Here is a 27,859-nt window from a genome sequence, read left to right as displayed (position 1 = left end):
CTACATCCCCCATATATAATATACCAACACTACATCCCCATATATAATATACCAACACTACATCCCCCATATATAATATACCAACACTACATCCCCTATATATAATATACCAACACTACATCCCCCATATATAATATACCAACACTACATCCCCCATATATAATATACCAACACTGCATCCATGTATATAATATACCAACACTACATCCCCATATATAATATACCAACACTACATCCCCATATATAATATACCAACACTACATCCCCATATATAATATACCAACACTACATCCCCCATATATAATATACCAACACTACATCCCCCATATATAATATACCAACACTACATCCCCCATATATAATATACCAACACTACATCCCCCATATATAATATACCAACACTACATCCCCATATATAATATACCAACACTACATCCCCCATATATAATATACCAACACTACATCCCCCATATATTATATACCAACACTACATCCCCCATATATAATATACCAACACTACATCCCCATATATAATATACCAACACTACATCCCCATATATACTATACTAACACTACATCCCCATATATAATATACCAACACTACATCCCCATATATAATATACCAACACTACATCCCCCATATATAATATACCAACACTACATCCCCCATATATAATATACCAACACTGCATCCCCATATATAATATACCAACACTACATCCCCCATATATAATATACCAACACTACATCCCCATATATAATATACCAACACTACATCCCCCATATATAATATACCAACACTACATCCCCCATATATTATATACCAACACTACATCCCCCATATATAATATACCAACACTACATCCCCATATATAATATACCAACACTACATCCCCATATATACTATACTAACACTACATCCCCATATATAATATACCAACACTACATCCCCATATATAATATACCAACACTACATCCCCCATATATAATATACCAACACTACATCCCCCATATATATATACGCAGTGTGTATAGGAAGGGTGCAGTGTGTATAAGGAGGGGGGGCAGTGTGTATAGGGAGGAGGGGGAAGTGTGTATAAGGGGGAGGGGGGGCAGTGTGTATAAGGAGGGGGGGGCAGTGTGTATAGGGAGGAGGGGGAAGTGTGTATAAGGAGGGGGGGCAGTGTGTATAGGGAGGAGGGGGAAGCAGTGTGTATAAGGAGGGGGGCAGTGTGTATAGGGAGGAGGGGGAAGTGTGTATAAGGAGGGGGGGCAGTGTGTATAGGGAGGAGGGGGAAGTGTGTATAAGGAGGGGGGCAGTGTGTATAGGGAGGAGGGAAAGCAGTGTGTATAATGAGGGGGGGCAGTGTGTATAGGGAGGGGGGGCAGTGTGTATAGGGAGGAGGGGGAAGTGTGTATAAGGAGGGGGGGCAGTGTGTATAGGGAGGGGGGGCAGTGTGTATAGGGAGGAGGGGGAAGTGTGTATAAGGAGGGGGGCAGTGTGTATAAGGAGGGGGGGAAGCAGTGTGTATAGGGAGGAGGGGGAAGTGTGTATAAGGAGGGGGGGCAGTGTGTATAAGGAGGGGGGGCAGTGTGTATAAGGAGGAGGGGGCAGTGTGTATAAGGAGGAGGGGGAAGTGTGTATAGGGAGGAGGGAAAGCAGTGTGTATAAGGAGGGGGGCAGTGTGTATAAGGAGGGGGGGGCAGTGTGTATAAGGAGGGGGGGCAGTGTGTATAGGGAGGGGGGGGAAGTGTGTATAAGGAAGGGGGGGGCAGTGTGTATAAGGAGGGGGGGCAGTGTGTATAAGGAGGGGGGGGCAGTGTGTATAAGGAGGGGGGGCAGTGTGTATAGGGAGGGGGGGAAGTGTGTATAAGGAAGGGGGGGGGCAGTGTGTATAAGGAGGGGGGGCAGTGTGTATAAGGAGGGGGGGCAGTGTGTATAGGAAGGGGGCAGTGTATATAGAGAGGGGGCAGTGTGTATAAGGAGGGGGGCAGTGTGTATAAGGAGGGGGGCAGTGTGTATAGGAAGGGGGCAGTGTATATAGAGAGGGGGCAGTGTGTATAAGGAGGGGGGCAGTGTGTATAAGGAGGGGGGCAGTGTGTATAAGGAGGGGGGCAGTGTGTATATGGAGGGGGCAGTGTGTATATGGACGGGGCAGTGTATATACGGAGGGGGCAGTGTATATAAGGAGGGGGCAGTGTGTATAAGGAGGGGGCCGTGTGTATAAGGAGGGGGCAGTGTGTATAAGGAGGGGGCAGTGTGTATACGGAGGGGGCAGTGTGTATACGGAGGGGGCAGTGTGTATAAGGAGGGGGGGCAGTGTGTATAAGGAGGGGGCAGTGTGTATACGGAGGGGGGGCAGTGTGTATAGGGAGGAGGGGGAAGTGTGTATAAGGAGGGGGCAGTGTGTATACGGAGGGGGGGCAGTGTGTATAGGGAGGAGGGGGAAGTGTGTATAAGGAGGGGGCAGTGTGTATAAGGAGGGGAAGCAGTGTGTATAAGGAGGGGGGCAATGTGTATAGGGAGGAGGGGGAAGTGTGTATAAGGAGGGGGGGGCAGTGTGTATACAGGGAGGAGGGGGCAGTGTGTATACAGGGAGGAGGGGGCAGTGTGTATAAGGAGGAGGGGGCGGTGTGTATAGGGAGGAGGGGGCAGTGTGTATACAGGGAGGAGGGGGCAGTGTGTATACGGAGGGGGCAGTGTGTATAAGGAGGGGGGGCAGTGTGTATACGGAGGGGGGGCAGTGTGTATAGGGAGGAGGGGGAAGTGTGTATAAGGAGGGGGAAGTGTGTATAAGGAGGGGGGGGCAGTGTGTATAAGGAGGGGGGGGCAGTGTGTATATAGGGAGGAGGGGGCAGTGTGTATAAGGAGGGGGGGGGCAGTGTGTATACAGGGAGGAGGGGGCAGTGTGTATAGGGAGGAGGGGGAAGTGTGTATACAGGGAGGAGGGGGCAGTGTGTATAAGGAGGAGGGGGCGGTGTGTATAGGGAGGAGGGGGCAGTGTGTATAGGGAGGAGGGGGAAGTGTGTATAAGGAGGGGGCAGTGTGTATACGGAGGGGGGGCAGTGTGTATAAGGAGGAGGGGGCGGTGTGTATAGGGAGGAGGGGGAAGTGTGTATAAGGAGGGGGCAGTGTGTATAAGGAGGAGGGGGCAGTGTGTATAAGGAGGAGGGGGCGGTGTGTATAGGGAGGAGGGGGCAGTGTGTATAAGGAGGAGGGGGCAGTGTGTATAAGGAGGAGGGGGCGGTGTGTATAGGGAGGGGGGGCAGTGTGTATAAGGAGGGGGGGGGCAGTGTGTATAGGGAGGAGGGGAAGCAGTGTGTATAGGGAGGAGGGGGAAGTGTGTATAAGGAGGGGGGGCAGTGTGTATAGGGAGGAGGGGGAAGTGTGTATAAGGGGGGGGGACAGTGTGTATAGGGAGGAGGGGGAAGTGTGTATAAGGGGGGGACAGTGTGTATAAGGAGGAGGGGGAAGTGTGTATACAGGGAGGGGGCAGTGTGTATAAGGAGGAGGGGGCGGTGTGTATAGGGAGGGGGGGCAGTGTGTATAGGGAGGAGGGGGAAGTGTGTATAAGGAGGGGGGGCAGTGTGTATAGGGAGGGGGGGGGGGGTGTGTATAGGGAGGGGGGGCAGTGTGTATAGGGAGGAGGGGGAAGTGTGTATAAGGAGGGGGGGGCAGTGTGTATAGGGAGGGGGGGGAGTGTGTATAGGGAGGGGGGGCAGTGTGTATAAGGAGGGGGGGCGGTGTGTATAGGGAGGGGGGGGGGAGTGTGTAAATGTTCTTTTGCCATGCATGGTATCCCTTTGGTAAGGAAATGTTTATTACAGACAATTCTTATACATTGTTGCAGTGATCATTATCAGTGTAGAAATCCCCCCAGTGAGGACAGCAGGAGTTAGCACTGCATGTAACACAGAGGGGGAGTCGTGTGATAATAACCAGGGATCCCCCTCCTCTGTGTATACACAGTATATACATCATGGCTCATGTGACCACCACTCCACCTCTAATAGAGTCAGGATGACTGGTCAGAGTTCAGTGTGAATTATCTGCTGTCAGCTGACTGTCACATGATTCACACCCAGTGGGGAGGGGCCAGACAGGACATGACCGAGATACAATGTAACAAACAACCCCAGAGAGTGATTGCCTGCTGGAGCCATGTCACTGCGGTAACTCTGTCCTCCTATATATTATATATACATCCCTCCATCTGTCTGTCCTCCTATATATAGTATATACATCCCTCCCTCCTATATATAGTATATACATCCCTCCATCTGTCTGTCCTCCTATATATAGTATATACATCCCTCCCTCCGTCTGTCCTCCTATATATAGTATATACATCCCTCCTTCCGTCTGTCCTCCTATATATAGTATATACATCCCTCCTTCCGTCTGTCCTCCTATATATAGTATATACATCCCTCCTTCCGTCTGCCCTCCTATATATAATATATACATCCCTCCTTCCGTCTGTCCTCCTATATATAGTATATACATCCCTCCCTCCTATATATAGTATATACATCCCTCCTTCCGTCTGTCCTCCTATATATAGTATATACATCCCTCCCTCCTATATATAGTATATACATCCCTCCCTCCTATATATAGTATATACATCCCTCCATCTGTCTGTCCTCCTATATATAGTATATACATCCCTCCCTCCGTCTGTCCTCCTATATATAATATATACATCCCTCCCTCCTATATATAGTATATACATCCCTCCTTCCGTCTGTCCTCCTATATATAGTATATACATCCCTCCCTCCTATATATAGTATATACATCCCTCCTTCCGTCTGTCCTCCTATATATAGTATATACATCCCTCCTTCCGTCTGCCCTCCTATATATAATATATACATCCCTCCTTCCGTCTGTCCTCCTATATAATATATACATCCCTCCCTACTATATATAGTATATACATCCCTCCCTCCGTCTGTCCTCCTATATATAGTATATACATCCCTCCATCCGTCTGTCCTCCTATATATAGTATATACATCCCTCCATCTGTCTGTCCTCCTATATATAGTATATACATCTCTTCCTCCGTCTGTCCTCCTATATATAGTATATACATCCCTCCCTCTGTCCTCCTATATATAGTATATACATCCCTCCCTCCGTCTGTCCTCCTGTATATTGTATATACATCCCTCCTTCCGTCTGTCCTCCTATATATAGTATATACATCTCTTCCTCCGTCTGTCCTCCTATATATAGTATATACATCCCTCCGTCTGTCCTCCTATATATAGTATATACATCTCTTCCTCCGTCTGTCCTCCTATATATAGTATACACGTCCCTCCTTCCGTCTGTCCTCCTATATATAGTATATACATCCCTCCCTACTATATATAGTATATACATCCCTCCCTCCTTCTGTCCTCCTATATATAGTATATACATCCCTCCCTCCGTCTGTCCTCCTATATATAGTATATACATCCCTCCCTCCTTCTGTCCTCCTATATATAGTATATACATCCCTCCCTCCATCTGTCCTCCTATATATAGTATATACATCCCTCCCTCCGTCTGTCCTCCTATATATAGTATATACATCCCTTCCTCCGTCTGTCCTCCTATATATAGTATATACATCCCTCCCTCCGTCTGTCCTCCTATATATAGTATATACATCCCTCCCTCCTTCTGTCCTCCTATATATAGTATATACATCCCTTCCTCCGTCTGTCCTCCTATATATAGTATATACATCCCTCCCTCCGTCTGTCCTCCTATATATAGTATATACATCCCTCCCTCCTTCTGTCCTCCTATATATAGTATATACATCCCTCCCTCCTATATATAGTATATACATCCCTCCCTCCTTCTGTCCTCCTATATATAGTATATACATCCCTTCCTCCGTCTGTCCTCCTATATATAGTATATACATCCCTCCCTCCGTCTGTCCTCCTATATATAGTATATACATCCCTCCCTCCTATATATAGTATATACATCCCTTCCTCCGTCTGTCCTCCTATATATAGTATATACATCCCTTCCTCCGTCTGTCCTCCTATATATAGTATATACATCCCTTCCTCCGTCTGTCCTCCTATATATAGTATATACATCCCTTCCTCCGTCTGTCCTCCTATATATAGTATATACATCCCTCCTTCCGTCTGTCCTCCTATATATAGTATATACATCCCTCCCTCCTTCTGTCCTCATTATGAGCTCTGGCGTGTTCGCATAGAACACGTGCAGAGCCCGCCAGGAAGTGAGTACGGTGCTGTGCTAATCACAGCCAGGGAGACATTGTCGCGATGCTCGGCTGCAGGGATTGTGAAATGTCTCCCTGGCTGTTATTAGTGCAGCGCCGTGCTCACTTCCTGGCGGGCTCTGCACGTGTTCCATGCGAACAAGTCAGAGCTCATCCTTAGTCCTCATATATACACACTCTCGCTCTCTCCCCTTTTATATATTGTATACGTGTCTCCCTCTGTCTGTCCTTGGATATGTGTGTGTGTATATGTATGTGCGTGTATATATATAATTACACACATACTCAGTACTGTGCAAATGTTTTAGGCAAGTGTAAAGAAATGCTGGAAAGTAAGAATGCTTTCAAATATATGTACCGTCTATACTCGAGTATAAGCCGAGTTTTTCAGCACATTTTTTTTGGGCTGAAAATGCCCCCCTTGCTAATATTCGAGTCACATTTTTGCGTCTGATCTCCCGGATATTGGGGACCCGGTACCGGCAAACTTGGCACACATGTAGCCCCACTCTTCCTCTACAAGTGTGCAAAGTTTGTTGTCCGGGGGACCTACGGCCGGGGAGCACCGATTTTTCAAATCAGGGCACCCCTTCTATAGACTCCCATGTTAAATAGTAATTTCTCCAGTGAATTTGGGGACCCGGTACTGGCCGGTCGTAGGTCCCCTGGACCCAGAAATTGGTACACATGTACCCCCACTTTTTCTCTGAAAGTGTGCAAAGTTTGTTGTCTGGGGGACCTATGGCCGGGGAGCACCGATTTTTCAAATCGGGGCACCCCTTCCATAGACTCCCATGTTAAATGGTAATTTCTCCAGTGAATTTGGGGACCCGGTACTGGCCGGTCGTAGGTCCCCTGGACCCAGAAATTGGTACACATGTAGCCCCATTTTTTCTCTACAAGTGTGCAAAGTTTGTTGTCTGGAGGACCTACGGCTGGGGAGAACCGATTTCTTTTTTTTTTTTTTCAAAGCTGGGCACCCCTTCCATAGACTCCAATGTTAAACGTCAGTCTAGTCAGGGGCACAGTGAGGCATGCACATGGACACAATGAGGCACAGTGAGGCATGCAGATGGACACCCTAGGCTTATACTCGAGTCAATAAGCTTTCCCTTTTTTTGTGGTATAATTAGGTGCCTCTGCTTATATTCAGGTCGGCTTATACTCGAGTATATACGGTATTTTAATTGTTAATTTTTATCAATTTACAAAATGTAAAAATCCATCAGTCTCTTCATGTAAATCCCAGAAAGACTCCATGATGTTGGAAATAGGGCTCTGTGGGGGCCAAACCATCACTTCAGGACTCCTTGTTCTTCTCTGTGCTGAAGATAGTTCTTAATAACATTGGCTGTATGTTTGGAGTGGTTGTCCTGCTGAAGAATACATTTGGGACCACCTCCCTGATGGTATGGCATGATGGATAATTATCTGCACGTATTTCTCAGCATTGAGGACACCATTGATCGGGCAATGTTGAGGACTGTAGACACAGTGGTCAGCCAGGAAAACTTAAATCAGCAAAGGAAAGACCCATCATGCTGTTTACTTTCCTTCCACACCAGAAGATGTCCAGCGGTGCCATCAGCACAGAACTGGAGGAAGTAGTGGTCTTCATGGAAATGTGGCCAAAAAGCCATCTGTCCAATGTAGAAACAAGGCTGAGGAACTCAACTATGCAGGAAAATATAGGGACTGGGTGCAGAGAACTGGCAGCAGGTGCAGGGCCGATCCTAGGGTCACAGGCGCCTGGGTGCAGAAATATTTCTGGCGCCCCCCACATGGGTGTGGTCATTTTACTAACTCCTCCCCTTTACAAATGTTTCTATGGCAATGACTCAACCACAGAGATGCTCCCCCACAAAGTCTTCATTACCCTGGGATACTTACATGATCTCTTATCAATAAACAAAATACAGGAAGAGAAGTAGAGTACTTTATTGGGACCTGGAGTTGGGCCTCTCTAAAGGACACAGAGAGGGCTTCTGTTAGAGAGTCTGTTAGAAAGACCCCCCCAGACATACTGCAGACATAGTACAGGAGACGGTCAGAGACTGCAGACATAGTACAGGAGACGGTCAGAGACTGCAAACATAGTACAGGAGACGGTCAGAGACTGCAGACATAGTACAGGAGACGGTCAGAGACTGCAAACATAGTACAGGAGACGGTCAGAGACTGCAGACATGATACAGGAGATGTTCAGAGACCGCAGACATAGTACAGGAGATGATCGGAGACTGCAGACACACTACAGGAGATGATCAGAGACTGCAGACATAAGTGCCACTCTACCAGGAGAAAGTGGGGAAAAAAAAGCACCCCCTCTACCAGCAGGGGGCGGGGATACAAGCACCACCTCTACCAGCAGGGGGCGGGGGCACAAGCACCCCCTCTACCAGAAGGGGCAGGGACACAAGCACCCCCCCCCTCTACCAGCAGGGGGCGGGGACACAAGCACCCCCTCTACCAGAAGGGGCAGGGACACAGGCACCCCCCCCCTCTACCAGCAGGGGGCGGGTATATAAGCACCCCCCCTCTACCAGCAGGGGGCGGGGACATAAGCACCCCCCCCTCTACCAGCAGGGGGTGAGGACACGAGCACCCCCCTACCAGGAGGAAGTGGTAACAAAAAGCACCCCCTCTACCAACGGGGTGGGGACGCAAGTACCCCCTCTACTAGCAGGGGGTGGGAACACAAGCGCCCCCTCTACCAGCAGGGGGTGGGGACACAAGCATCTCCTCTATCAGCAGGGGGCGGGGACACAAGCACACCCTCTACCAGGAGGGGGCGGGGACACAAGGCCCACAACTGAAATATATACTGTATATAGTTGTGCAGCCCTCCCTCCTATACTGCAGTAGCTCTATTAGGCTATGTAACCAATATAATCTATAATTCTAGATATAATATTTTAATGCATTCTTTATTTATTTATCTTTCCCCCCAACAGTAATTTTTTTTTTTTTTTTTTTTCCAACATCAAAAAAAAAAAAATAGTACATACATACAGCAACATGTTGAGAGAACTGACATCATAATGGAGTCCTTAGGTAATCTAGATGTATATTTATCATTTTAGATTGGTTCCTCTATATTTTTGTGTGTAAATATAGTAATATACACCTATTAGCGATGAAATTATGACCACCCACCATAACCCTTCCAGTCATGGACTCCACTAGACCACTGAAGGTATGCTTTGGTATCGGGCACCAAGCCATCAGTAACAGATCCTTTAACCACATCAATACCGGGCACTCTCACCCCCTTCCTTCCCAGACCAATTTTCAGCTTTCAGCGCTCTCGCCTTTTCCATGACAATTGCGCGGTCATGCTGCACTGTACCCAAATGAAATTTTTATCATCTTTTTCGCACAAATAGAGATTTCTTTTGGTGGTATTTATTCACGACCCCATTTTTTTTTTATTTTTTTTATCGATATTAGCGGAAATTTGGAAAAAAATATATATATATTTTCTTTATTCTATTTTAAAAGAAATCCAATAAAATCAAATTTTGTCATTCATTTAGGCCAACATGTATTTTGCTACATGTCTTTGGTAAAAAAAAAAAATCCCATTAAATGTATAATAATTGGTTCATGTGATCACGGACATATGTATACAAATGATCGTGTAAAAGATGTGCGCAGGTGACCATGGACAAATGTGTGCAGATAATTATTGGGACATATGATTTTACTGTTACATATGTGGGGGACAGGTATTTTTGCTGTGTGGGGACACTCAGAAGGAGAGAGCGCCCACCCGGCCGTACATATGCAGTGGCCGGGTGGGAAGTGGTTAAAGTGTTTGTTAACTCAAAATATTAAAACACTGCCAGCCCCTATATTAAAGGCAGGCGTACCACACTGCAGGGCTGCCATCAGGGGGGTACAGGCAGTATGGGGCCTGGATGGCAACCCCCTTTAAAAAATATATATATATATATATATATCTTTATTTTTTATTTATTTTTTATTTTTTAAGGGTCCGGAGGCCTACAGGGCCCCAGATGGCAACCCTCATATTTTTTTATAAAAAAAAAAAAAAAAAAAAGATATATATTTTTTATATATATATATATATATATATATATATATATATATATATATATATATATATATATATATATATATATATATATATATATATATATATATAATATATATATTTTTTTTTTTATTATTAAAGGGCCTTTTTTTTTTTTTTTTTTTTAGGGGTCCGGAGATCCCCAGGGCCCCCGGATGACAACCCCACTTTTTTTTGTAAAAATGTTTATATATATATATATATTTATTTTTATATATTTTTTTTATTATTAAAGGGCCCAGAGGTCATCAGGGCCCCGGATGGCAACCCCCATATATATATATATATATTATTTTTATTTCATATATATATATATACATTTATTAGAGGGCCCCATGTGGCAAACCCCCCTTTTTATTTATTTTTTTATAAATGTTTATTTTTATATATATATATATATATATATATATATATATATATTTTTTTTATTTTTATTAAAGGGTCCAGAGGTCCCCCCTTTTTTATATATATTTTTCTTTATTTCTTATTTTTTTTTTTTAAAGGGGCCCCTCCCGCTTCTCAATTCGGGGGGCCATGCCTGATGCTGTGTAAGGGGCCCCATAATTCCTGATGGCGGCCCTGCCACACTGTGTAAGTCTTTTATAAAAACGAGGATTTACAATAGAGCAATCTTCAGGCTGGTTCGCGTGACTGGCGTCCGCTTTACAGATTTGATGCATGGCTACTGCAGGAGGGCCGAGATCTCCCTCTGTCGTTAGCCGGGGAGGTAGGTCACGTGGCTGCTCAGCCCCTTCCGCAGAAGCCCTGGGGGGCAGTGCAGGCTATAAATTCTGCAGGGTGCCCAAACTTTTGCAGACGCCATTTTTTTTGTTTTCTGTAATTTTGAAAGTGTGAATGATGGAAATAAAATCTAACTTTTTTTGACATATTATAAGAATGTCTAATCTGTAATTTGATGCCTTTTGGAGATTTTTCCATCTTTCCTTGGCTTCGTTATGCACATTAATACACATTTTTACCTGGGGTGCCCAAACTTTCCATCCCCACTGTACATATAAGTGTCTATATGTCTCTTTTGGTAGCTATCATTCTACATATAATACTTGTCTCTCCCTCCGATGTACATGTATTTCTCCCCTCCAGTGTGCTGCATTGTAGGTGACATCACAAGGTAATCTCAGGATTTGTTTTTCCCCCCCCAGGATTTTGCTGCTGGTGGTCCTCGGGGTGGATTTGGCGGTCGGAGAAGGCTGGGTCTACCTGGAGCCGGAGCAGAGTCTCAGGTCGGTGTTGTAACTTCCGAGCTATCCTGCATCTGCCCAAAATCTGTGTCGCTAAACTCGGGCAGAGGTCACCTCCAGCGCTTGCTTGTGATCGAAGCCTAATTCAACTCTGTTTAAACCGTTGCATAAGGAATACATCAAAAGAATAGACCCCTAGCGACCCCTATAAACAAAAATAGAGCAACAATTTTGAAAAAAAAACACAATCTTCTTTTTTTTACTTTTTTTTACTTTTTGCTGTAATAAATATCCCAATTTTTTTCTTAGTTTTTTTAACATTTTTTTCCCTCAGTTTAGGCCGATACGTATTCTTCTACATATTTTTGGTAAAAAAAAAATCCCAATAAGCGTATAGTGATTGGTTTGCGCAAAAGTTATAGCGCCTACAAAATAGGGGTTAGAACAGGGGTGTCCAAACTTTTTTCAAAGAGGGCCAGATTTGATGAAGTGAACATGCGTGAGGGCCGACCATTTTTGCCTGATATTCTTTGAACCGTTAAAATTCGGTCTAAGTGTGTTTGTTCGAGCAACTAATACACTGCCCAAAAATAATTCTCTTGCCTTTGTGGCTGTGTGTGGTGAAGAGATGAGCTTGGGCGTGTTATTTGTATCTATCTATCTATCTATCTAGAGATATAGATATGTAGATATACCGTGTTTCCCCGAAAATAAGCCCGGGTCTTATATTAATTTTGGCAACAAAAGACACAGTAGGGCTTATTTTTGGGGTAGGTCTTACCATGTAATGTGCTGTCTTCTCTTCCCCTCTCTCGACCTGCCTGTTAGGAATCCCCAGTGTGAACTTAGGTAAAATGCTTGTAAAATCTTGTAATCCACTCTATTACTGTAGTATATAATGTGCAATGTGTGTGTTTCTGTAATATAATTGTGCCAAATACCTTCATTATAGCGCCGCTCTGCGCTTTTGTGACCTGCCGGAGCTCTCTTCCCTGCATTTATGTTACAGAAACACACACATTGTACATTGTGTACTACTGTAATAGAGTGGGTTATAGCATTTTAAACTAGGGCTTATTTTCGGGGTAGGGCTTATCTTGCAGGCCTTCTGGAAAATTACGCTAGGTCTTATTTTAGGGGTAGGTTTTATTTTCAGGGAAACAGGGTAGATATCTATATAGATATATATCTATATAAATATATATCTTTTGTGGCCCCAACGAATCCCCGAGCGCCGCTCAAGACTAAGGATGAGCTTGGGAGTGTTATTTTATGTATACCTTATTTATCAGCATATAACACGCACCTTCACTTTAAAGTGGATGTAAACCCGAAATGTTTTTTTTTTTTTTTTTTTTATGTCGCAATGTAAAGTATAAGATTTCCTATCATCTGTGCCCAGTCTTGCCACACAGAGTTAATCCAGCTCTAAATAATTCTCTTTTTATTGTTCAGTGAAATAAAACGGACTTACAGAGAAAAACCTTGGTCTGTTCCGCCCCCTTGCTGTGAGTGACAGGTTATTTTCATATCGCGTGCACTAGCCTGAGACAGGCATTCATTTTTAATTCCCACCCCCACTCCTTTTCTGAAGCCATGTGATGACTTTTCTGGATTTTGACTGGATGTTAGTGATCATAGCAGAATGCAGTGTAAGGAATACATATGAAAAAATGCATGTTGACAAGGGGAGTGTAGAGGAGGGCGGGGCAGTCTACTGACATCACAACTCCACCCACCGAGCTCCAGACAACAGACCCACCCACAGAATCTGCAGTTTTTCAGTTCTTATAACAGACAGAGGGGAGACATTTGACAGGTAAGGATACATGCAGGAGTCATGTATAGTCTTATAGATCAGCACTATGGCAGTAGTTTAGAAAGGATGAGAGTGGCTTTACATCCACTTTAAGGCCCCGTACACACGTCCGAGAAACTCAACGAGCAAAACACATCGTTTTTCTCGTTCAGCTGTCAAAAAACTTGTCGAGCCAAATTTCCCCATTGCCCAACGAGGAAATAGAGAACATGCTCTCTATTTGGCTCGACGAGTTTCCCGACGGGTTTCTCTGCGAAAAGTGTACACACGACCGGTTTTCTCGGCAGAATACGTCTCCCATCGAGTTTCTTGCTGGATTCTGCCGAGAAAACCGGTCGTGTGTACGGGGCCTCAGAGGGAAGTTTAGGGGGAAAAAAAAACTATTTTAAATAAAGAACTGTGAAGCAAAATCAAGGGGTCAGTGCCCATCAATGCAGCCTCCCCATTGCCATGAATGCAGTCTCACCATTGCCATCAGTGCAGCCTGATCCATGCCCATTTGCAGCCTCGGAGGTGACGGGGAGGGGGCGGGACGAGCGCTAACAGATTACATACAGAAGAATCTCCTGTTTTCTCAGCGGCCTCTTTAATACAAAGTCCTGCCTTCTATGATAGACAGAACAGTCGTCCAATGGAGTGTCCTTTACATGGCGTGGCAGGGAAAACAGCTATTCAAACGAAAGCTGCCTGTAATGTTCGCCGCACGGTGATTAACGCCGCGGCGGCGGCGGCATCATCATTAGGTATGGGGGACATGGCTGCATATGTTTGGGGACATGGCTGGATATATGTGGGGGGACATGGCTGCATATATGGGGGACATGGCTGCAATATGTGGAGGGACATGTCTGCAATATGTGGGGGGACATGTCTGCAATATGTGGGGGGACATGGCTGCATATATGTTTGGGGACATGGCTGCATTTGTGGGGGGACATGGCTGCATTTGTGGGGGGACATGGCTGCATTTGTGGGGGGACATGACTGCATTTGTGGGGGGACATGGCTGCATTTGGGGACACATTTAAAAAAAAGTATCGGTATTCGGTATCGGCGAGTACATAAAAAAAAGTATTGGTACTTGTACTCGGTCCTAAAAAAGTGGTATCGGGACAACCCTATTAATAATAATAATAATAATAATAATAATAATAATAATAATGCTTGAGAAACAAGATTTTAATCTATACAGAGAAACAGTGCTGGACTACATAAAAATTGCAACTGCCACCATGTTTTTTTTTTTTTTTTTTTTTTTACTTCTCCAGGTGGTTAAACACAATTTTGTTTTAATGCATTCAGAATGTATTTAGCTGAATTGAAATGTTACATTTGGCTTTAAGGGCCCCTTTACACCGGGAGCGTTGGGCTGCATTAGTTTGCACTGAAGGAAGAAAAAAAAAGACATGTTGCATTTGTATGCGGCACATATATGATGTATTGGATCGCGTTGTGATGTGGGGTGCAGTTCTTCCAGGACAACATATGAGAGAGTGGCTCCACCCACCAAAAACTGGAAACTCGTGATCCGCATTTCTAAAAGATCAGAACAGACCAGTTGTCCAAATTTCATTGTATTTCCTTTGGCCTATCAGGAGGCAACAGAGGAACTTACTACCTTGTTTTTGTTTTAGGCCTTGTGCTAGTTGCAGGGGCTCCCTTGGCCCCCTTGTGTAATCGCGAAAATTGAAGGGGAAGCACTCACATTGCCACGTCCGCAAATTTGAGAGAGAACAAGAAAAAAGGGTACTCAAAGAGTAACCATAGGCCAGACTTTATGCCTTGTACACCCGATCGGTTTTCCCAGCGGTATAAAGTCCACCGGGAAAACCGAGAACATGCTTGGCAGCTTTTTCCCCCTACACACGGACGGTTTTCCTGGCATTGCCATGAGAGATTTGGCCCGGGAATTCAGGCCGTGTGTATGCTCCATCGCAGTGTTTCCCATAGGAAAACCATACCTCCCAACTTTTCAACTTCAGAATGAGGGACAAATGAGCATACCCCCAAACGGGGTCTGCGGATCAAAGTTGTTGAGTGGGGGGGGGAATTCAGTGGATCAGAGTGTTGAGGGTTGACGCGAATTTGCGGGACAATAACAATACTCGCAGGGCCCGCGGGATTTACCGCGAATCGCGGGATATTCCCGCAAAATCAGGGACGGTTGAGAGGTATGGGAAAACTGCCAGGAAAAAGAGCGCCCGGAAACCCAGCAGGAAAAAAGAAAACGTGTTCTAATTTTTCCTGCCGGGATTCCCTTAAATGGGTTGTAAAGGTTTGTTTTTTATTTTTCAAATTGGTTCCTTTAAGCTAGTGCATTTTCCTTCGATTTCCCTTTTAAATGTTTTTTTTTCTTTGTCTGAATTTCTCACTTCCTGTTCCTCCTCAGTAAGCTGTTCTAAATTACTTTCCACCGCTGGGATGATGGTGGAAAGATTACTTAGGAAAAAACGGGAAGTGAGCAATTCAAACAAAGAAAAAATACATTTAGAAGGGAAATAGAAGGAAAAGGTAAGTGAACCAACAATGCACTAGCTTAACCACTTCCCGACCGCCGCATGTACATATACGTCGGCAGAATGGCACGTACAGGCACATTGGCGTACCTGTACGTGCCTGCCTAGACGTGGGTCGGGGGTCCGATCGGGACCCCCCCCCGGTACTTGCGGCGGTCGGATTCCCTCGGGGAGCGATCCGGGACGCCGGCGCGGCTATTCGTTTATAGCCGCTCCGTCGCGATCGCTCCCCGGAGCTGAAGAACGGGGAGAGGCGTATGTAAACACGGCTTCCCCGTGCTTCACTGTGGCGGCTGCATCGATCGAGTGATCCCTTATATAGGGAGACTCGATCGATGACGTCGTTCCTACAGCCACACCCCCCTACAGTTGTAAACACACACTAAGTGAACACTAACTCCTACAGCGCCCCCTGTGGTTAACTCCCAAACTGCAACTGTCATTTTCACAATAAACAATGCAATTTAAATGCATTTTTTGCTGTGAAAATGACAATGGTCCCAAAAATGTGTCAAAATTGTCCGAAGTGTCCGCCATAATGTTGCAGTCACGAAAAAAATCGCTGATCGCCATTAGTAGTAAAAAAAAAAATAATTAATAAAAATGCAATAAAACTATCCCCTATTTTGTAAACGCTATAAATTTTGCGCAAACCAATCGATAAACGCTTATTGCGATTTTTTTTTTACCAAAAATATGTAGAAGAATACGTATCGGCCTAAACTGAGGAAAAAAAACAATTTTAGATATGTTTTTAGGGGGATATTTATTATAGCAAAATGTAAAAAATATTGCATTTTTTTCAAAATTTACGCTCTATTTTTGTTTATAGCGCAAAAAATAAAAACCGCAGCGGTGATCAAATACCACCAAAAGAAAGCTCTATTTGTGGGGAAAAAAGGACGCCAATTTTGTTTGGGAGCCACGTCGCACGACCGCGCAATTGTCTGTTAAAGCGACGCAGTGCCGAATTGTAAAAACCCCTTGGGTCATTTAGCTGCCTAAAGGTCCGGTCCTTAAGTGGTTAAAGGAACCAATTTTAGAAAATAAAAGACTAACCTTTACAACCCCTTTAATGTCTGAGCATACACACGGCCGGGAAGCTCCCATGGCAGTTTTCCTGCCAGGAAAACCGGTCGTGTGTGTACGAGGCATCAGAGGCATAGAAAACAATGGAGAAATAGAAAAAATAACAATATTTATTGGAAAAAAATACATGGTATAAACGGAGCATTCAAAAATAGTTAAAAATCATATAAAATGATACAAATTGTACTGTTCTCCCTTCTTTCATCAGGCTCTTGCATATTCACAAAAAAAGTGCTGACAGAAGCACTTGCGGTTCTTTGTGGATTTGAAGTAACGTTGCAGACCAATCTAAAACTTGTTGTGACTCGTACCAAAACTTAAGTTGGCTGATCAACCAAGAAAGGTCACATCTAGAATATTCCCAAAGCGTAAAATGTTTTGAGGCGTATAGTCCTTTGCTTCTTTTTTTCTAGATGAGAAGGTTCTGAAGCTAAATCAAGTGGTCATCTCCCTGCACCTATCAGAGAAGACATTAACCTCTTTACCACCGGGCTTGTTTTTCAGATTCGGTGTTTACGAGACTAAAACTGTTTTTTTTGCTCGAAAATTACTTAAAACCCCCAAACATTATATATATATATTTTCTAACACCCTAGAGAATAAAATGGCAGTCATTGCAATACTTTTTGTCACACCGTATTTGCGCAGCGGTCTTACAAGCGCACTTTTTTTGGAAAAAAATCACTTTTTTTAATTAAAAAAATAAGACCACAATAAATTTTGCCCAATTATTTTATATATTGTGAAAGATAATATTACGCCGAGTAAAATGATACCCAACATGTCACGCTTAAAAATTGCGCCCGCTCGTGGCATGACGTCAAACTTTTACCCTTAAAAATCTTGATAGGCGACGTTTAAAAAATTCTACAGGTTGCATTTTTTGAGTTACAGAGGAGGTCTAGGGCTAGAATTATTGCTCTCGCTCTAACGATCGCAGCGATTCCTCACTTGTGTGGTTTGAACACAGTTTTCATATGCGGGCGCTACTTGTGTATGCGTTCGCTTCTGTGCGCGAGCTCATCGGGACGGGGCGCTTTAAAAAAATCTTTTTTTGTTTTCTTATTTTATTTTTATTTTGTTTATAATTTTTTACACTGAAATAATTTTTTTTTTAAAAATGTATCACTTTTATTCCTATTATAAGGAATGTAAACATCCCTTGTAATAGAAAAAAGCATGACAGGTCCTCTTAAATATGAGATCTGGGGTCAAAAAGACTTCAGATCTCATATTTAGACTTAAATGCAAAAAAAGAAAAAAAAATTGAAACTGTCATTTTTTCAAATGACAAAAAAAAAAAGTTTCTTTAAGACGCTGGGCGGGACTGACGTTTTGACGTCACTTCCGCCCAGCAGAGCTATGGGGGACGGGTGAAGGACATTTTTCCCTCACTCGCAACCCCAGTCAGCTGCCAAACGGACCCGATCACCTCCGCCGCTACCGACAGCTCCGGTAAACGGCGGAGGGCCGATAACGGCGATCTCGCGGCCTATTGGCCGCGGAGACCGCCGTTATCATGTACAGGACCGCCCGCTGAAGAGATGGATATGTCGGTCGTGGCAGCAGCTGCTGCCGTTGCCGAGATATCCATCTTTAAAAAGAGGACGTCTTTTTGACATGGGGCGGTGGTCAAGAGGTTAATGGAGATCATGAGGGTTCTAGGCTTATGCCTTCGGTAGTTCTGGTGGTGCTTTGGGCTCAGCCACACTCGAGACCTCTACAGATATTTCTCCAATCCACAGAGACTGGGACTGAAGGGGGGCTAGCCTATGTAAAGGTGATCCAATAATGGGAGAGTTGCATGACCTTTCTGTCTCGGCCCTATTGCCTCGCTTTTGTCAAATAAAATAATCTTGAAGCCTGATCTAGCCTTCTTACCAAACATTGCAAAATATTTCCATGTAACTGAAGAAGTGGTAATAACCTCCTTCTGTGCCAATGTAAAAGAGACATTCCATTGTCTGGCTGTCAGAGATTTCGTATGCAATATCTACAGATGACGAAACCCTAGATCAGTGGTTCTCAACCTTTCTAGTGCCGTGACCCCTTGATAAAGTTTCCCAAGTTGTGGGGACCCCTAACAGTAAAATTATTTTCTTTGTGTGGGTTGTGAGCAAGACAAGTAATTTGCGCCCCTAACCCCCACGGACATTTAGAGCTCCCTGAGTCCCTTCTACTCATACAGTATTAAAACCCCTTAGGCCCAGATTCTCGTAGAATCGTGTAAAACTGGGCGGGCGTAACGTATCTAATTTACGTTACGCCGCCGCAAGTTTTACAGGCAAGTGCTTTATTCTCAAAGAACTTGCCTGTAAAGTTGCGGCGTAGTGTAAATCACCCAGCGCAAGCACGCCTAATTCAAATTAGCCGGATAGGGGGCGTGAAGCATTTAAATTGAGCGCGTTCCCGCACCAAACGTACTGCGCATGCGCCGTCCGAAGAATATCCCAGGGTGCATTGCTCCAAATGACGTCCCAAGGACGTCATTGGTTTCGACGTCCTTGGGACGACTTACGCAAACAACGTAAATTTACAAATTTTGACGCAGGAACGACGGCCATACTTAACATTGATTGCGCCTCATATACCCAGGGGCAACTTTACGCCGGGACAAGCCTAACGTAAACGTCGTAACTTCACTGCGTCGGCCGCGCGTACGTTCAGGAATTCGCGTATCTAGCTGATTTGCATACTCGACGGGGAAAACAACGGAGGCGTCACCTAGCGGCCAAAAAAAAATTTGCATTTAAGATCCGACAGCATAAGAGCCTTACGCCTGTCGGATCTAATGCTTATCTATGCGTAACTGATTCTAAGAATCAGTCGCATAGATACGACGGCCCAGATTAGGACTTACGACGGCGTACATGGTGTTGCGCCGTTGTAAGCCCTTTGAGAATCTGGGCCTTATGGTACATTTTAGGATTTACCACTCTTTCTCTTTGTTCTCCTTTTTTTACCTTTTATCTGTCTCTATCCTCATTTCTTGTTTTTTTTCCCACCATCCCTCTCTCTAGTCTTCTTTCTTGTTCTTTCTCTTATTCTTTCTCTCCTTTTTTTCTTTGTTCCTCCCCCTCTTTTTCTCTCCCTTACATTTATTCTCTATTTTTATTCCTTCTCTTATGCCGCATACACACGGTTGGAATCTCCGACAGAAAAAGTCAGATGGGAGCTTTTCGTTGGATATGCCCCATCTGACCTTTTCTGTCGGGATTTCTGACGGACTTAGATAGAGGCGGGTTCTCTATTTTTCCATCGGAATTTTCCGACTGAGTTTTTGCTGTTGGAAAGTCTGGCCGTGTGTACGCGGCATTACTCTTTGGTGGGGATGAGTGGGAATGTTGGGGGGAGTGCTGATCAGCCAACTTAGGTGCTCTTGATCAGGGGTCTCCAAACTTTTCAAACAAAGGGCCAGTTTATTGTCCTTCAGACTTTAGGAGGGCCGGATTGTGGCCAGCAGGGGCAGAAAATGTCGGCGTCAGTGAGAATAAATATGGCCTCAGGATTGGTGGTCAATAGGAGGAGTGGTGCCCCTATTAGTAGTAGAATTAGTAGTAGTAGAAAAAATAGTATCCCATAATTGGTATCAGTGGAAGAAAGAGTGCCCCATTGTTGGTGTTAGTGGGAGGAAAACTGCCCCACATCAGTGGAAGGAATAGTGCCCCAAGGGCCGGATAGAAGCTAGCAAAGGGCCACAGTTTGGAGACCCCTGCTCTTGATCAATGTCATCTGCTGATCTGAGAACTGTAGTGTGGACTTTTAATGGCAACTATAATCACAGATAGTGTTACTCACTGTGTCTCCAGCTTCACTGTGTCTTCGACTTCGTGGTGACTCGTAGCAGTGACACCTATGTCCAAATCAGGAGATAGGGTCTCCTCCAGCCCCTCCCACTTCACATTCCTCACCAGTCAGCTGACCACTAGTCTCTGCCCCCCAGCCATGCTGTGAACTGAATGGGCAGCTGAGAAGTGGCTGAGTGGGCTGCCACAGGGTCCAGGAACAGCCTAGCTAGGACGGCCGCAAATAGGCTGGGAGAGCAGTGCGGGCTTCGGGAACAGCCCAGGATTGGGTGACCCCCTGGCAAATCATGATCTGACCCCCAAGGGGGTGCCAACCCCCATGTTGAGAAACACTGCCCTAGAGGAAGTCATACTACCTATTTGTATTGTTTTTCAGTCCAAGGAATGGAGATTAAGCTACAAAAAAAGCCAGAGAGATCAGAAAAGCCATTTTGGAAATCCAGCACAACAGCTAACCCCTCCATAAGGCACCAAAGCTTATTCCACTGGGCCTTTGATCTTCTCCTGGGTGAAAAAAGGTGGTGCCCCACCAGAACACACCTGTAAAACAGTCACCTGGATAAGCTTTCAAACCTTCATCTGCCATTATCATGTTGACTTTCTCTCCAGCCATGGCCAGGCTTTCGGCAGGAAGGTTCCACCAGCTGTTGTCCCACCTTTTTAGTAGGTGATTTTTTTCCCTTTTCTTTATCGTACATCACGGGACACAGAGCGGCATTCATTACTATATGGGTTATATGGAGTACCTTCAGGTGTAGACACTGGCAATCTCAAACAGGAAATGCCCCTCCCTATATAACCCCCTCCCATAGGAGGAGTACCTCAGTTTTTACGCCAGTGTCTTAGGTGTTAGTCATGGTTTAGCTTGCCTCCGCATCCTTGGGATTAGGTGAGCTACCGGTTCTGTCCAAAAAAGCCTCAGCGCTAAAGTGGTCAGTAACCGGACCCCAAACCCTTGGGGTATAGCCCATAATGCTTTTCTTTTTAGAGAGCTGGACCCTGGGCCCAGAACTTAGAAACCTTTGGGTACCTAAAGTTTTCTGTTGCCAGGGTGCTATATGGGCCCAGGACAGTGGATCCTTCATAGGAACCCAGGGCCTGAAGGTCTAGACATCCCCACGGAGATGGGGGAAGATTGGGCCTCTTGCTTGGCAAAGTCCTGCGGCATGGAGCAGGTAAGTGAGGGGAAAACTTGCGGAACTTGGTTCTTAGCAGGTTTTTTTCTGGGGGGTCACAGGGGACATGCCTAAAGTTATGCACTGCATCTGGCAAACTAGTCACATATCATAAAGATAGGATGGCTCTCTATGTATTATTCCCCATAAGATGTGACCTCCCTTGTAGTGTTGGAAAAGCATTGAGTGGGGCCTGTGTTATATAAAAATATATGTGTGTGTCAGAGAGCTTTGCTTACCTGCAGGCCTCCAGGCGATGCTCCATTCAGTCTTCCTCCTCAGAGCCTGCAAGCAGGCAAAACGCTGACCTCCTCATGGTTCCAGGCTGCAGGCTGCAGTTTGCTGGAACAGAGAGGTCCCTTCCTCCCAAAATCCCCCCCCCCTCCCCCTGTCGGGAGGGGCATTTCCTGTTTGAGGTTGCTGGGGGGGAAGGGCGGGTCAGTGGCTTAAAGGAAGGGGCGGCCCTTCCTTGTTTGTTCCATCAATACTTTGGAACTGAGGAGAAAGACCAGAGCGGCAGCACGGGGCGCCGAGGACACACAGTGGCCAGAAAGGATATTGCAGTCTTCAGAGGACTGTTTTGTCAAGCCTAGAAATAGGCTGTTTCTTTTCCATCTCATAGTTTTTCTTTGCAATACTACTCAGGGGGACAGAATGTTTTTTCTTTCCTGGATTTGAAACAAAAACGAAAAAAAAAAAAAAAAAAAAAAAAAAAGTCATCTAGGGGAGAGGAAGCATTTTTTTTATCCCCCAAACAGGTGTTTGGACAATTAACTTTTATAGTTCCAAATACCAATAAGTAGCAGGTGTACCTCGGTATTGTACCATGGTATGCCGCTGTTTTCCCTACAGGGAGCCTTGGGGCCATCGGGATCTGGGGCTGGAGCTGACGCGGGTCAGTCCAACCCTAAGATGGTCACGGAGGAGGTATTACTCACCTCTTTAAAAGAGATGCAGAAAAGCATGGGAAAAATGATATCCGCAGCTATGCGGGGCAGTAAGCGGAATAGATCTCCGTCGCCCGAGCGCGGACCCTCAGAAGAGGAGGTCCTTTCCTCAGGGGAATTGGACGACCTCTTGGACACGGACCAAGTAGGTTCAGGGATCGAAGACCCGGATACAGAGGAGTCTGGGGCAGTCTCCCTGAGGGAGAGCTGGTGGATTCAAGGATTGTCGGACTTGGTCCATAGGACATTCAACTTGCCAGTACCAGATCTCCAGGTATCGACGGTTTCAGCTTTGGGCTCACTGAGGGCGCCTCAAAGCAATGCTGTGTTTCCGATCCATCCTCTATTAGAGGGAATTTTGTTCCAAGATTGGAACAAGCCAGATAAGATCTTCTTACCACCTAAAAGGTTCTCTGTCCTATATCCTATGGAAGAAAATTTTTCCAAAAGATGGGCTACTCCTGCAGTGGACGCAGCCATCTCATGTGTTAACAGATCGTTAACATGCCCTGTAGAAAACATACAGGTGTTCAAGGATCCAGTTGATAAGCGCTTGGAAGCACTACTTAAGAACTCCTTCACTACTGCAGGGGCAGTAGTACAGCCAGCTGTGGCTGCGATTGGGGTCGCTCAAGCATTATCGGATCAATTTAAGCAGATGCTTAAACTTATTCCGGCCCAGCAGGCAGAAAAATTTTCGGATGTCCCTAAGGCCATATGTTTTACGGTAGACGCAATCAAGGATTCTATCCAGCAAGCGTCACGTTTATCGTTATCCCTTATCCATATGAGAAGACTCTTATGGTTAAAAAGCTGGGAGGCTGAGCCCCCATGCAAGAAGCTCCTGGTAGGGTTCCCCTTCCATGGAGGACGACTCTTCGGAGAAGACCTAGATAAATACATTCAGACCATTTCAAACGGCAAGAGTACTCTCTTGCCAACTAAGAAGAAGGTTCAGGGACCTGCGTTTAAACGACAGTATTCCCCTGGGCAGGGGCCCTCTAATGCCAAGCAGTATCGACGGCCTTCTGCAAAAGCAAACTTCGGCTTCAACAGCAGATCACAAGGACAGGCTGTTAGAGGCAAAAGGCAGTGGTTTCGCAAACCAGCAAAACCAGCCCCCAAGCCAACCTTATGAAGGGGCGCCCCCACCCACGAAGGTGGGGGGAAGGCTGCGACTCTTTTCAGAGATTTGGGAAGCCAGCATTCCCGACGAGTGGGTACGGTCTTCCGTGGCCACAGGCTACAAATTAGATTTCCTAAGGTTTCCTCCTCCTCATTTCCAGAAGTCGAGGATTCCAAACGATCCGGAAAAGGGAGCCGCATTAAGATCGGCATTAGATCATCTACTTTCCCAGGAAGTAATAGTAGAGGTACCAGTCCTGGAACAGGGGCTGGGTTTCTACTCCAACCTATTCATCATCCCAAAATCCAATGGAGATGTCAGGCCAATTTTGGACCTAAAGATGGTAAATGCATATCTAAAGATCCGCTCATTTCGGATGGAATCCGTGCGGTCAGCAGCTGCCACACTCCAGAAGGACGACTTCATGGCGTCCATAGACATAAAGGATGCCTACCTTCATGTTCCAATTTATCAGCCACATCAAAGATATCTACGCTTCATGGTGGCTTTGCGTCACTTCCAATTCGTGGCGCTTCCCTTCGGGTTGGCTACGGCCCCCCGGGTGTTCACGAAGGTCCTAGCTCCAATCCTAGCCAAACTAAGGATCCAAGGGGTCACGATCCTAGCATACCTGGACGACCTCCTAGTCATAGATCACTCGTCTCCCGGCTTGGAGCGAGCAGTGGCCCTCACGGTCCAATACCTCGAGAGGTTCGGCTGGGTCCTAAATCGAGAAAAGTCAGCTTTCCAGCCCACAAAGCAGTTGGAATATCTCGGCATGAGATTAGACACAGAACAACAAGGAGTGTTCCTACCTCTGAGGAAGGTAAAAGCCATCAAGGAATTAATCCTACTGGTTCTAAGCAAGAAAGAACCGACTATTCGCCTATGTATGAGGTTACTAGGCAAGATGGTGGCCACATTCGAGGCGGTACCATACGCCCAGAGCCACACTCGCATCCTACAGGCAGCCATCCTGTCAGCATGGAGCAGAAGGCCACAGGCCTTGGATATCCCGTTGCCGCTCTCATCAAGAGTCCGACAAAGTCTGTGTTGGTGGTTAGACCCTCAGAATCTACTGAAGGGGAGGTCTTTCAGCCCAGTGGCTTGGAAGATAGTGACCACAGACTCCAGCCTGACGGGCTGGGGAGCAATTTTGGATGGTTGCACTCGCCAAGGTACTTGGGCAAAGCCAGAGAAGCAGTTGCCCATCAACATCTTGGAGCTCAGAGCTGCTCGACTAGCCCTCAGGGCTTGGACGTCAAAATTGCAGGGGTTCCCGGTGAGAATTCAATCAGACAATGCCACGGCCGTGGCACACATAAATCACCAAGGGGGAACCAGGAGTCAAGCCGCTCAGAGAGAGGTGAGCTTGATTCTTCTATGGGCAGAGGCTCATGTGCCCTGCATATCGGCAATATTCATTCCAGGAGTGGACAACTTTCAGGCGGACTTCTTAAGCCGCCAGACTCTATGGCCGGGGGAATGGTCTCTGCATCCACTAGTCTTTCAAGCACTCTGCCAAAGATGGGGAGTGCCGGACGTGGATATCATGGCATCGAGACTCAACAAGAAACTAGACAGGTTCATGTCCCGCTCAAGGGATCCGATGGCCTGCGGAACCGATGCGTTGGTTTGCCCTTGGCATCAGTTCAAACTTCTTTATGCGTTTCCCCCGCTCCAGTTACTACCCCGCCTGCTGCGCAGGATCCGGGTGGAGCACATACCAGTCATCCTGGTAGCTCCAGCATGGCCCAGAAGGGCATGGTACTCACTAATCTTAAGGATGGTAGTGGGAGACCCTTGGACTCTTCCTCTACGGCCAGACCTGCTATCGCAAGGTCCGATCCTCCACCCTGCCTTACGGCATCTAAATTTGACGGCCTGGAAGCTGAATCCCTGATTCTCAGGGGTAGAGGTCTGTCTCAGAAAGTAATCTCTACCCTAATCAGAGCCAGGAAACCGGTCTCTAGGGTGATTTATTACAGGGTCTGGAAGGCCTATGTAGGCTGGTGTGAGTCCAAGCGATGGCTTTCTCGCAAATTTACCATCGATAGAGTATTACGTTTTCTCCAGCTAGGAGTGGATAAAGGATTGGCATTAAGCACAATCAAAGGACAGATTTCTGCTCTGTCAGTGTGGTTTCAGCGGCCGCTGGCCACCCACTCGCTGGTTAAGACCTTCCTTCAAGGGGTCTTACGTATTAGACCTCCAGTTAAATCCCCGCTTTGTCCGTGGGATTTAAATCTTGTTCTGTCAAGTTTACAGAAACAACCGTTTGAGCCGTTGGCTGATATTCCTTTGGTTCTACTGACAAGGAAGTTAGTATTTTTGGTTGCCATAGTTTCCGCAAGAAGAGTTTCGGAGCTGGCAGCCTTATCCTGTAAGGAACCATATCTTGTTTTTCATAAGGACAGGGTCGTTCTCCGCCCTCATCCTTCCTTCCTTCCGAAGGTCATATCCAGTTTTCATTTGAACCAGGATTTGGTATTACCATCCTTCTTCCCTAAACCTACTTCCAGAAAGGAAGGGTTGCTGCATACCTTGGATATTGTCAGGGCCATGAAGGCCTATCTTAAAGCTACAAAGAAGATCCGGAAGACAGATGTGCTGTTCATTCTACCGGATGGGCCCAAGAAGGGGCAGGCAGCTGCAAAGTCCACCATTTCTAGGTGGATTAAGCAATTAATCACTCAGGCCTACGGCTTGAAAGGGTTGCCTCCTCCAGTATCATTAAAGGCTCATTCTACTAGAGCCATGGGCGCCTCCTGGGCAGCACACCACCAGATCTCTATGGCTCAAGTTTGCAAGGCGGCAACCTGGTCTTCTGTCCACACGTTTACAAAATTCTACAAGTTGGACGTAAGAAGGAATACTGATACTGCCTTCGGGCAGGCAGTGCTGCAGGCTGCAGTTTGAGACCCTCGGATTCCGGGGGCTCCTCTTGTTCGAGTTAAATTAAAAAATTTTATTTTTCTCAACTAAGTTGGATTTATTATGATTTGAGTATATCTCTAAATTAAATCCTTTTGTCTTGGAGATGTTCTCCCTCCCCTCATTGTAAGCATTGCTTTGGGACATCCCATATAGTAATGAATGCCGCTCTGTGTCCCGTGATGTACGATAAAGAAAAAGAGATTTTTAATACAGCTTACCTGTAAAATCTTTTTCTTGGAGTACATCACGGGACACAGAGCTCCCACCCCTCTTTTTTGAGGACCATTTTGGGAGGCATACTGCTTGCTACAAAACTGAGGTACTCCTCCTATGGGAGGGGGTTATATAGGGAGGGGCATTTCCTGTTTGAGATTGCCAGTGTCTACACCTGAAGGTACTCCATATAACCCATATAGTAATGAATGCCGCTCTGTGTCCCGTGATGTACTCCAAGAAAAAGATTTTACAGGTAAGCTGTATTAAAAATCTCTTTTTTTTTCACATATGCTGTCCTGGAAGATGTGGGGAATATCCAAGAAACTTCAAGGACAGCTGTGTATTCCCATCCATATTTAATTTCGATTTTGGCTATGAATAAGCACTAAAGTTTGGTGTGAAACGCGTCAGTTTTTACCCCGTCTGCTGTGGCATGCTTTTTGTGTGTTTTTTTTATTTTAAAATAAAAGCAATTTATTTTTGGAGTGCGGCTGTCCAGAACGTTTTCCTTCATTTTGCATCATATTTAATTTAGGTTTGAAGTTTGCCCTCCTGTTCACGTTGATTGCCTTTAGTTCTTTCTCATTTTTAAGGCGACGAGTTTTATTATGGTATTTTATAATTGTGGATCATTTGTTTCAGTGGATAGATCCTCTTTCTCTTA

The 27,859-nt window shown here is 45.6% G+C and overlaps 1 protein-coding gene across 1 annotated transcript in view; it reads left to right on the top strand.

Moving 5' to 3' along the window:
* Nucleotides 1-4,070: 4,070 nt before the first annotated feature.
* Nucleotides 4,071-27,859, top strand: part of TPP1 (tripeptidyl peptidase 1) — a 75,523-nt gene continuing 51,734 nt past the window's right edge. Inside the window, exons 1-2 of the mRNA XM_040339916.1 lie at nucleotides 4,071-4,173; nucleotides 11,526-11,606. Coding sequence (XP_040195850.1) covers nucleotides 4,163-4,173; nucleotides 11,526-11,606 — 92 coding nt within the window. The 5' untranslated portion in view covers nucleotides 4,071-4,162. The remainder of the gene's footprint in view (nucleotides 4,174-11,525; nucleotides 11,607-27,859) is intronic.

Source organism: Rana temporaria, chromosome 2, assembly GCF_905171775.1.
Source record: "Rana temporaria chromosome 2, aRanTem1.1, whole genome shotgun sequence".
NCBI lineage: Eukaryota > Metazoa > Chordata > Amphibia > Anura > Ranidae > Rana > Rana temporaria.
This window is presented reverse-complemented; position numbering and strand designations above follow the sequence as displayed.